This window comes from Montipora capricornis, chromosome 3, assembly GCF_036669925.1.
Source record: "Montipora capricornis isolate CH-2021 chromosome 3, ASM3666992v2, whole genome shotgun sequence".
NCBI lineage: Eukaryota > Metazoa > Cnidaria > Anthozoa > Scleractinia > Acroporidae > Montipora > Montipora capricornis.
This window is the reverse complement of record NC_090885.1, coordinates 72,206,107-72,218,606: the sequence shown is the minus strand read 5'-3', so window position 1 is coordinate 72,218,606 and position 12,500 is coordinate 72,206,107. Positions and strand designations below refer to the sequence as shown.

The window sequence follows — 12,500 nt, the reverse complement described above, 5'->3', positions numbered from 1 at the left end:
GTGGTCTGTTTTATACGGTGGCCCATATCTGCAAACACAGCGAACACTTTTCCAAACACAACACAGTATAAACAAAAAACTATTATCGAAACACAAGACAGTATTATCGAAGCACAACACAATATCATCGAAACACAACACAGTATTATCGAAACACAACACGATGTCATAAAAACACAACACAATATTTGCGAAACACCACTCATAATTTTCCCGATTGCGTAATACAGGATGTTACTATACAAAGCATAAACCCATCATTTAATCGACCCTGTGGCGGGTTATGCGGCTGAAATAATTTCCCGCCATTTTGTTTGTTATCTTCGCATGTGTCGATCTGCCGCGAGAATGGATGTGTTTCTTAATTAAGTGCTTGAACTGCTCAGTAGAGCTCGAGGAAACTTACCAATTCAACTGCTCCGGTTATTCCGAATGTAGAATACATAAAGCAATTGCGAAACATACAACATAGAAAATAGAGTTACAGAACAATACCCCAAAACATGTTTAAAAACAAAAGTAAGACGGCGATGTAACTGGCATGTCTTATTCCAAGTCGGTAGAAAGACATTAAGCGTCCACAATAATGTCAACAACCAAAGAATAAACAAAAAAAGGCGAGCCCCTACAGCTAATAAAAAAGAAAGATCAAATTTAAAACTTAAAGCAATAATTTAGTCTCGGAAATTGCTAATACTAGGTAGCGACAAAGGACATATGAAGATTAGCCAAAGGATATCACGGATATTGAACTCCGTCTATGAATAGCTTGTATGGTTCCGATCTTCCAAAAGCCGCTCGTTTCCCTTGCCCTCTCGCTTCCAACGTTTTCGGGATGAGCCACTAGCGAATTTTAACCACTAGCCTTGGCAGGTCAACACCAATTCCTAAACCTTGTTTCCCCGCAGTAGACGAACGATGGGCGAAAACACATTTTTACGATCTTGATATCTAAGAAAACGTGCAATTATTGCTCTGGGTTCTTAACCTTGTTTCCGTTTCCCAACTCTATGCACTCGTTGAAACTCTATATCACGGGCGTTTCTCATTCCCAATTTAGGGCGCGTTCGATTGACCTTATTCCGGAATAAGAATACTTGGAGTGCCGATGACTTAAAACGGTATGTCTGGCGTTTTGAAGCAACAAGAATAATAAAGTTATGTTTATTTTAGCAGTTGTTTGACAATTTTATTGTGAATCTCCGTAAGAACGAAGGATTTCTAACTTCTATTCCATGTATTCCTATTCCGAAATACGGTCAATCGAACGCAGCCTTTTAAAAAAAATTATACAGGATCTCAGTAGTATCTTCTCGTGGATTCCGTAGAACCGTAAGTTTTCGCGTCTTTGGTACACTTCGTAGTCTAATATTTGTAATCGAAGTTTTTCAGTTCATCCTCGGTTTTTTCCTCCAGACCTTTTACTTTTGCTTGTACCTCTGCAACGTCTTTGTTTAAGGTAGCCACGCTGTCCTTTAATATATTTATCTCGCTTGTTGAGTTTTTTAAATCCGCTTTAATTTGGGCCACTGCCACTTCTATCTGCAAAGCACTTACATTTGTTTTGTCGAATGACTGTTGAAGAAAGTGAATTTGCGAAGTTATTGCATCAAGTTTCGATAACTTCGCTAGGATTTCATCGGGGAAGCAAAATCTTTGGCCATGCTCAGTGCTGTTAAAACGACGACTCTGTTCTCGGCGTTAATCGCTTCCTCTTCTAATTCCTTTTCCTCTTTTCTTCGCATGAAATCAGGAGAATCACTGCTGCTCTTTCTACTTTTTCTTTTGGTCAACGAAAGCAATTCCATATGATAAAATAAGAAATTTGGAAGATTTTGAAGGGAACTCACACTCTCATGACTTCACAGGTTCATACTCGCCCCGGTCTCCCATCTGTTGATATGTAAGTGCTACACGGCCGAAGTTTGCGAAAACGTAACCCTTCCTTGTACTTGTATAAATTTCGGATAAAAACGCTTTCATTAGAAAAAGTCCGAACAATTTTGACCGTAAGCATTATGTTCAGTATTTTAAAGTTATATTCTTGTTTTAGCGGAGGTTCCCTTTAAATAAATGGATTTGGTCCTTGATAAGTCTTGGAAAAGTCCTTGATATTCTTCCCCAAAATTTTGTACGAACCATGTCACAACTCGGCCGGGTGAGATTAAATTCAACACAAGCTCTTAATGGATATCAGTCTATCTCTTGAAGGCCATGGGATCTTCAAATTTCAAAAGGTTTTCCTCTATAAAACTGTGGTAGTATATGCATATTTTCCACCTTAAAACACTTTTCAGCGTTTCGATTTCGCCACTAACGGTGTCTCTTTATTAGGCTGCACTAATCGTAAAAATTAACAGCAAAGTTAAGTTGTTGGGAAACATTAATGGCAACATATCTCGAATCCTTCTGATCATTTCTTCAGATTGTACTTGGCTCTGTAAAGATTGCATGCAGTCGAGTGGAGAGCGTAGAAGAGATTCGCAATCGTCTTCAAGAAGTTTTAACTGTTGTGCCCCCGGACCGTTTGATCGTAGCTCCTGATTGCGGCTTAGGATTTCTTCCCAGAGAAATTGCTAAGAAGAAACTCTGCAATATGGTTCAGGCTGCAAAATCTTTACCGTAACTTTTATCACAGGGTTGGATACCGTGTAAGGTGCGTGAGGGTAACGTACGAAAAGGACTGTATTTATGTACAGCTTTACAGAAATTACACCCTTTTTCAGGACAAAAACTATCAAGCTTTCTTCAGTTCAAAGTGTTCTAGCTATAGCAGATTATGTTATGTTTTATTCTTGTTTTGGGGTAAGGGACTCCTGGGGCGTGGAAAGCAAGTTGATTTAGCAACAGAACGGGAACATCAGTTGACGACGGCGCGCAGAAAAATGTCCATATTTGGTCAGATTAGCGTAGAATCCAGACTATTCCGCGCACTCTCCCGTCGTCAACTGCGGTGCCCGTTCTGTTGCTAAATCAACCTGACGAATATGTGATGTAAACAGGTAAGATTTAGTTTTTTATCGTCCGGTTGGAAGAGCTATTGTTGGTGATCAATTTTTCGACGACTAAGTCTGAGCAAATTTATTCTAAGGCCTGCGACACATGGTCCAACATTTGTTCATCAACAAAGGATGTACAATGTTGAACCATTTAATGCAACGACTTCATCTCAGCTTTTTGAAAAACCCGCATTCAAGCTCAGTGAAGTAGTAAATTAAGTAGAAAATTTAAACTGTTTGTGAAGTAAAATTACCTTAATGATTACAAATTTCAATTGTTTCCATTTTACAATGCATCTTTTTAAACACCACAGATGACACAAAGTGGGACTAGTCATGTGTGACCCTTTTAACTTACAGGTTCGCATCAAAATGGATTCACGAGAAGCAAACAATTCAGTATATTTTGTTTGATATTTATGAGGAACATGAGAGAATAGATTGAGACGTCATGTTAAGGACGGTGCCTACTATTGTTATTACGCATACCTTCTGCGCATCTTGAGATACTGGGGTTTCCTATCGGTGACGCTTGTTAATACAGCGATATTTTTGCGCGATTTAAAACTATCTGGAGAAAGTATATCTTAGTAAGTACTCTTGGTATCCAAAAAGAAAATTAGGGGTAACCACGCATTTTTGAGAGATAATTAAGCTGCAATTTGAAAATGAACGTCATACATTGCTTTGTACTTTAAAGCTGTTTACAAATATTATTCATGAATTATCTTTGAAAAATGCGTGGTTACCCCTAATTTCCTTTTTGGATTTCAACAACACTTGTTAAGATCTACATTTCCTGCATAATTATAAACCGGGGCAAAAATATCTTTGAATTAGTAGGCAGCTTCCTTAAGGGCATATTTGATGATCCATGATGGTACGGAGCACATGTACTAATATTGCGACCGAAAAATAATGAAATTATGCAGAAATCAGCCGGAAAGTTGTCAACACATCCATTCCATGCACATAAAATGCCCAACAACCAATGGCAGCTCCAACATTCCTCTCTTTGATAGAGATCAACCTGATGGTAAAATGTTACCTTTGTACCCCAACATGCTTTTAGGAAAAATAACTGATCTGAGATCAAAAACCACTATGCTCAAATAGTGACCATTCGGCTTGTAAACAGGCCATTCTGCAAAATGAGTAATTTCCTTTCAAGATAAATTGTAGATTATTAATATTGTAACGGTAGAAATAATACCATTGTTACGTTTGATGGTAATGTAGTTACTGTATGTTTATGAATCTTGTATTAGTCAAGTTATATTGCCAAAGGAATGATTAAAGAATATCACTGTTTTTCCGTTATGAAAAGTACTCCGGCTGCTTGTGAAAGACAGAAAAGGGTTTAGCTCTGACAAAGGAAAAAGACTCGAAACGTCAGCTTTCAAATTTCTTTACAGTGGTCAATTTACCATATCAAATCAGTTGATAAACCCTTTTCTTTATTCACTTCCCCAATGACACCGCAATACAGCTTCTTTACAAACTAAACCCCTTTGAGGGGCCGACCATTTAACTCCTGAGGGGGGGGGGGTGGGGGAGGTGGGTGATTTTGAAAAACATTTCCTGCAAGCGCTTGTTGCACCGCTGCAAGCAAGAAAAAAAAAATGTTGCAAAGCTATTTCATCATTCCTGGAAGGCTTTACAAAATCCCAGCAAAACTGCAACAATTCCGGATAATCTGCTAGCCAGCGAGCCACTCTGGTTAGCCTATTAAAATAACACATTGATTGGCCTAAATAAGACCCTGGTTAGCCTGAAAGTCACACCGGTTGGCCTACAGTTAGCTTAGGCAGCTTGCGGTTTGCTCTTATAATGGGACAAGGGATTTGTTGCTTGCTCGGTTCACATGGCTCCAAGTCATAGGAGTCATGCAAGCCATTACGGTTAGCCAAAATTACACATTGGCTAGCCTAGTTAGCACTGCAGTTAGCCTACAGTTCCCTAGGTAGCTTGCGGTTATTGGGACCAGGGATTTCTGGCTTGCTGGCTCGCACTGTATCCAAACTCGTTAGCTTATCACAAGCAGTAATGGTGGTAAATTTTTCTATTTGAAGAATCAAGTTTTATTAGCTATTTTTTTTAAATTAAGAAGCTAAACATTTTCAAATCTACCTGTGGAGCATCACTTTATAACATGAGAATATTGTTATTAGGTAATATTAAATGATTCTAAAGAATGACATTCCGAAAACATGTTGCTATACAAGAATGATTTTGTAAAGCTTACAACAAACAAGGCTTTGCAGCTCCATATTAGAACTATTACTGCGATAACCACAATGGAAATGTTAACACACTCTGTAAATGTAAACACGACACTTTTTTGAGGAAAAAAAATGCTGCAGGGAAATGAGGAGAGACAAAAAATATAATGCAGAGCATTTAGGAGGGAAAAAAATATTCTACCCACCAAGGTTGCTGGAAAAAAATAACTTGCTGACCAGAAATCACCCCCCCCCCCCCCCTTCCCCCTCAAGAGTTAAATAGTCGGTCCCTAAGCTGAGCATTTAACCTCAGACACTAAAAATTGTGGTAAGAACATCATTGACACACGCCGCTATCACTTTGTGCGCCACTTTTTGTTCGTGCCACATTTTGACGTCATCTGTGATTTATTACCGAACAGACGCACGGCAACATGGAATCTATTTGTAAATTGACAACGGCAAACTAGCTAATCAGATTGCGATACAGGCAATTGTCGTAAAAAATATGATCTAATTGATCTCGCCGAGAGAAAGTAAAGGTGTAAGCTTCCCCCTTTATTTTCCCTTGATCTTGCAAATCCGCCATGCAGTATAGAAAATAAAACATCACGATGACAGTGACTTGTCACTATCCTCGATTTTATCATTATAATCACCTATCAATATCAACTCCTACCACTTTTTGCTTTCCCGGGCCCACTTTTTCTTGTTACTCAATTTTTGTACTTTAAGAGTAAATTCCCTTTTACAAATGTGTGTTTACCAAGGTGTTTTAGATACCCGTTTCATTTGGTGTCATAGCAGTCTATTTTGATTCTACGCAACCAAATCAGTCGTCAAGTATCGCACATGTATTCACTTCGAACATTCTTGGGTGCCGTAGATGGCACAAAAGTCAGTGTTTGATAGTTTCTTACATTGGAATGAAACGCATAAGTGATGACGCTGTATGAAGACAAGGAAGACTTGATTGAGCGAAGAAAACTCAAAGAGAGTACTCCGACGCAAAGAAAGGCTAACATCCGTCGCCACTTCGGCTTGAAGAAAGCAGTTTCCTGATTTTTTTAGGAAAAAAACAAAGACTAACAAAAACTCTTAACGTATTTTTAAATAATTAAAATTATTATTTGCGATGATCTTTCGCTTAGAGCTGAAAACCGATTAATAACCGCAGTTGCAATATATGACTTTCAGATATTTTCCTTAATTAATTCGCCAAAAGCTATTTCTAAATTCCGGAAAACACTTCTGTAAAATATTGCACAAACACTTCAACACTTCTTGTTGGCAGCGAGCCTGCAAAGAATGATGATTTAATCTCTGGATATACTGAAGGTTGGTGCGATCACTAAGCTCTTTTTCCTCCAGGTGAATTGTGTTTTTTCGTTTCTTTGATCGCCTTTGCCGATCTGTCATGGTTACTTTTATTCGAGGAAGCATTCTTCAAGGTCATGAAGCCTTCAGTTAGCATTCTAGACGCCGACAGTGTTCAGTGTTGCTTTTCAATCGATCGGATTCGGTCGATTCATGGAGACAAACAAATATCAATGACAGCAATGACATCTTATGTCATGGAGATTTCATGTATTTACACATGGTACCCAATACCAATATTCAGGCTTTCATTTCAATAAACGAGTTACTGAAATCGTATGATATACAAATGTATATGTTTGCAATTAAACCCTATTATAAAGACAAATAAGGGATCAGATCGTTCCACATCACTGTATATCGCTGTTTTTCATGTTGGAAATAAAATAAGTTGCATTATTCTCGAAGTTCCCATTGTCATATTTACATTCAAACATGCTACTAACAGCAGCACTCACTTCTCAATGAGAACTTTTAAGCCTTTTGCCCCCCTCTGCACCCTCGTAAGCTCTCGTAACTTTATACAGATCCCTCACTCAACCTTATTTTGATTACTGCTCACCCCTGTGGGATACATGTGGTAAGCAACTGAAAGATAAATTACAAAAAATTCAAAATCGTGCGGGAAGGGTTATTACAGGCTCTTTATATGATGTTAGGTCTACAGATGTGTTGAATAACTTATACCCTTGAAACCAAGCGCTTCCATGCAAAAGCTACCCTTATGTATAAAATCCTCAATGATCTATCTGCCCCCCCCCCCCCCCCTCCCTCCCAACTGAGTAACTCCTTTGTAAAACTCAATGATACTAACATATATTACAATCTTATGAATATCTAGACTGATCTAGCAATTCCAAGGCAAAATTTTTTGAAGCGCAGCTTCAAGTATAGTGCCGGGTGTAATGCTCTGGAACAATCTTTCCTATGAGGCAAAGACCGCACAATCGCTTTCGGATTTCGCCTTCCATGCCTTCTACTGGATCTCACTGATTCCATGTAATATACTTTCTATTTTAAATACATATATACTTTATTGTTAAGTGTTTACCTACGCCCCAAAAACCAGCTTTTGTCGTGTGTGGCTAGCGTAGTGAAATAAAGTTTTATTGTATTGTATTGTATTGTAAAAAACTTCTATTATTACCCATTGACTGCATGGTTTCGCAATCACGGACATGATATGTAATATTTGAGCAATGATCCACACAGCCAATGTCAGGTCAAAACAGGAAATCCTTGATTGGCAATAGTAATAATCTCATTAAAAATCTTCGTCCGATAACGACTTCAAAATATATAAAATTAGACCGGATGTTGCGTAATTCGCTTCGCTTTTGTGTGGAACACTGCCCTGTCTTCGTGTTTCCCTGAAAGAACAACAACAAAAACATTTAAAACTTAAAAATCACTTATTTTGAAATCTGTCGAGTCTTGAAGCTGGGTGAGTGCGATTTTTTCTTTACGAAGCGCATAAAGGAACAGAAGTTACAACGTAGCGATGTTTTAAATTGGTGTGATATATTTCACACAAATGCACCACTTTGTATCGGTTCTTGTATCAGATTTTGTATATTTTGATCATTGATCCAACGTCGTGATACCTGAAGGATTACTATCCACAGCTCTTGGCTTATTCCTTTCCACAGAGCTCATTTTATTGATCCGATCCTGGACTCTGTAAACACTTCACCGGTCGGAGATTGAACAGGGACTGTGAGTTGTCCGCGGTGACCGCATTCATATCAGTCTTTACTCACGTTTTCAGTTGTTGCGAGAAGCATGGTTGCACCTACACAGTGCCTTCCACCACTTCGGCCCTGAATCGATTCCCAGATTAGATGCCCTATGTGGATTAATCTGTTGATTCTGCTCCGAGAGGTTTTTTTAAGAGTACTCTGGCTTCCCCCTCGTATCAAAGAACCAACATTTATTGGTTTGCCAATATATAAGCTGTTATCATTATTATGCTGTATTAAAAGCGGCCTCACTGGCAGTCCCCTTTTTTTGCCTCTCTTTATAAACATCTCCCGGCTTTCTTCTAGAAAAGGCCGCTCGATTTTCTGTTTTCAACCTTCGACAACAACTTCCGTCAGGCGTGACACTAACAGGAAATACATAGAATTGAGTCACGCCCACGCAAAAGGTGGCCTATATATATTGCGGGCACTCGTTTGCTTCAATGTAGCACATCTCTCTTCACTGAACGACGAACAGTATCGAAGTGTTAACAAAAGATGAATATTCTGAATTTATTGGGCTTGCTTGTAGCAATGCCACTGTTTCCAACTCCTCAGGGTTTCAACTTAGGAGGACATCCGCAGAAACGGTTTTGCTGGGCAGACTTTGGTAAGTTCGATAGTTAAATGGTCACTGAATGGTTGTTTGGGGTTGGGAGTAAGGTCAATTACCCAACAGACCTTTCCTTTCTTTTTGTGTTTCTTTCTCAAAAGAAAGCTCTTGAATACTATACCCTTCGTTTCAACGGTGTTCAGTTAGTGCGTGCGAAACTAATTATTTTTCCACATCACTCTGACGAAGGTTCTTATAATTAAGATATCTTTCAGTTAGGTCCTTTTTGTTTGTAAAACGCTTGTACACTGTAGAACACGCAACAGAAAAAGACGTTTTCTTTTTTCCTGCTGTTTCGCACATATATGCGGTATTTAAAAATTCATTCGTTTGCAACAACAAAAGAGGATTAGGGCCAGGTCGCCCTTGGCTACATAAAATTAAAATCGTCACGAACTTCCAAACCCAATTTTTTGTTTGGTTTCCTGACAAAGGATCGGCCTGCTCGGAAGTAAGAGAAGTTTGGTAGAGTTTGAGAAAATCTGTAAAGTTTTTGCGCGTCGGTTGCTTTGTGGCTGACCATCTTTTTGCAAAGCAACTAAAAATTCCATTATTTTGACTGAGCCCTGATATTAGTTGGATTTGGCGGACCACTGTTTATCCGATGTCTGCCAAGGTTAACCCGAGCCGATTTAAAATTTGCCGCTTTTCATCATTTAAGCCTAAAAGGTTGATTACTGGGAACGCTCTAACATGCAACAAGGCTCACTTTTGTCGTCAACGATGATAGCTTAACGTCCACACTTCATAACTCAGTCTTCTTTTCTGACGAAGGGTTATCGCAGTTGTTATTGTACCTTTATCCACTCGATTGATGAAACCAAATCTTCATGTTTCACACCCTGCTAACGCAGACCCACAGTTTTTGGTAAAAACTAGTTTACCTAAATGGTAGAAATGCTGCCAAGCTCTTGGCCTTTTTCATTTATTTTTTTTTTGGTGCGTGACAGTGAAACTATCTATAGTTACGAAATGAAATCAGTAGAGACCTTTAGCACCGGGGTTTCCGGGATATGTTTGCAGTTTGCGGTTAGTCGCCCGGGGGGGGGGGGGGGACACCCATATGAAACAGACGGGGATGCTCGTCGTCTCGGTTAGGGCTGTAAATTTTGGATTTTGGTCTCGCTTAGGGTGTTCCGGGCAAAGCGCCAATATTTTATGCCACCAAGGTCTCGTTTAGGGTTCCGCGAAGTAACACAGAATTACGCGAAGAGAAACATAAGTCAAATTTGCTTTTAAATTTTCTTTTTAGATAAAAGCATTCGATGATTATGCCTTTTTATCATTAAAACTCATCGCGTGTCGTATTTTTGTGTTTTTAAACGGTCTCTTTTAGGGGTCAAAATTTGCTTAAGCCACGCCTAGATTGGTCTCCTTTAGGGGTTAAATTCAAAATTTCCGACGAGCATCCCCGTCTGTTTCATATGGGAGTTCCCCCCCCCCCCCCGGGGTTAGTCGTTTGTCGTTAGAGGTTAGCTCGATTTTGAACTTTAGCAAGCCGTTCCTGTTATGCACATCGGCGCCGCCATCTTGAATTTTCCGTTGCTACAACTGCTCTAAATCAAACAGCTCAAATCCTCTCAAAACGTACTTTTGATCTTCAAAATTGTTCCCAATAGAGGTTTTGCACGGCAGCCATGTTGCATGGCAGGAACAATGAAAATCTTTTGCATTAGAAAGAACATTTTTTCCCATGGGAAAAAGAGTCTATTGTTCCTGCCATGCAACATGGCTGCCGTGCAAAACCTCTGTAGATAGCAAACAGATGAAACAACATGACTGATATGGTAAAACGGGAGGTCTGATTGATCTCTGGCTATAAAACGCTGCCGTAAATCACTTACCGCAAGAACGGTGTCTTGAAGTTGAAACTCGAACCGCAGACTGCAAACGTGACGGCAAGGACAAGATCAAGTGATTTCCTGAGGTTCGCGGTTCGCGGTATTCCCCGAAAAATTTGTTGCTAAAGGTCTCTTGTGTAACAATATCATACTGCTCATCTTAATTCCTCCATTCCTCCTTACGTTTCGAAGAAAAATGTGTTCTTCACCCGATCAGAGAGCTGCCTCGTTCGTTCGCTTCAGGCTCACTGCGGCAGCAACAAAAACCACGTCGCCGTTGTAGATCTTAAAGATCAACGACGGCGACGTCGACGAGAACGTCAATTCAAAATAATATAATTTGCACTGTTGTATGTCTTTCGCGATTATTCCACCTCGTTCACTTCCTACGATGTGAGTGAAGTATTCTAAAAATAAATTAGTGCGAGTGGTTGCAGAGTAAAAATATAGAATGGAAAGTTTGTATTTATACGCTTACGTTGTCGTTAAAATCTCAAACTTGGTGATTTCACGTCGTTGATGTGCAGAGTACATAAAGATACGCGCTAAAATGCGTGCCGCGCCATCATTTTTCTCTCAGTTTTAACCAATGATATTCTTGTTTGGGGCGTTCTCGCTGACGACGGCGCGGCAGATCTGAAAGTCCCTATTTACTGAGCCATGAAGCACCACTAGCCAACAACAATGAAGCGAATAGTTGTTTCAGTATGTACTAAAACAGTGAGATAATACTAGCACAAAAAGATGATTTTAATTCATTTATTCCTGCAACGATTACAATATTTTCGGGCGCAACTCCCTGTAGTTTGAGTAGCGAACCAGAGCGAGCGGTCAATGTTATCCACTGTTTTAAAGCTCTGTTTTAATATATACTAACAAAGGGTATTCAGCAGTTATGGTGAGCTCATCAGTTGTGGTTAGATGGTTAGACCATTTCAAGTCCATCTTCACCGTAAATGGAGTTTGGTCTATGAAAAGAGAAATTGTTTATGGGTGATCTGTGTGCTGTCCATTTTATTAAATCTTATTCCTCAGTTGGCAAGGGTTTCTTTGTTCTGTCAGGGGATTATTTTACATAAATCCCCACTTTTGTCAACTGCCTGTAAAGCTGGGGCCGGCTTTGATTGTGACAGGGGAGAGCGGGCTGAAACAAAAGTTTTAAAGTAACAATGGCAATACAATGAAACATATTCCCCTCAACATATTACCCCGGGGAAAGGGGAGGGGATACTGCCATATATGCGTTATATAGGTACATGCCGCTGTGAAGGCAGTTTACTCAAGGATAGGGTATATAAATGCAAGCGTTTGGGTCTAAAATAGAGTATCATTTTTCCCGAAACTGGCCAGTGGCTTAAAGATACTATACTAATCCTACACATGTGCATACTAATTCTCGAGAAAATGTACAATTTTTTATAAGGGAGAAAACCTCACCAACTCACAAATATATACAGGCAAAAACTAACGATAAAAGAGTCCGACGTTTCGGCGACATCTTGGCGCCATTGTCAAGGGAAACTAAATTAAATATGCGATCATGGTCTTACTTCACTGAGGAGTGCGAACTACTGAAGTGTGTGTTCTCTAAACTGAAGTATCCCAAGCATCTTGTGGACTCCATTGTTAAAACCTTCCTAAACTTAAGGGTCGCTGACCAGTCTTCATTGCGGTCAAAATCTACGACAGAAAATACTACTCGGGTCGTC

The 12,500-nt window shown here is 39.5% G+C and overlaps 2 protein-coding genes across 2 annotated transcripts in view; both read left to right on the top strand.

Moving 5' to 3' along the window:
* LOC138043938 (2-hydroxypropyl-CoM lyase-like) overlaps positions 1–4,308 on the top strand; it is an 11,552-nt gene extending 7,244 nt beyond the window's left edge. Inside the window, 1 exon segment of the mRNA XM_068890468.1 lies at positions 2,426–4,308. Coding sequence (XP_068746569.1) covers positions 2,426–2,626 — 201 coding nt within the window. The 3' untranslated portion in view covers positions 2,627–4,308.
* Positions 4,309–8,696: 4,388 nt separating this feature from the next.
* Positions 8,697–12,500, top strand: part of LOC138043967 (uncharacterized) — a 6,380-nt gene continuing 2,576 nt past the window's right edge. Inside the window, exon 1 of the mRNA XM_068890502.1 lies at positions 8,697–8,947. Within this exon, the coding sequence (XP_068746603.1) occupies positions 8,836–8,947 (112 nt within the window). The 5' untranslated portion in view covers positions 8,697–8,835. The remainder of the gene's footprint in view (positions 8,948–12,500) is intronic.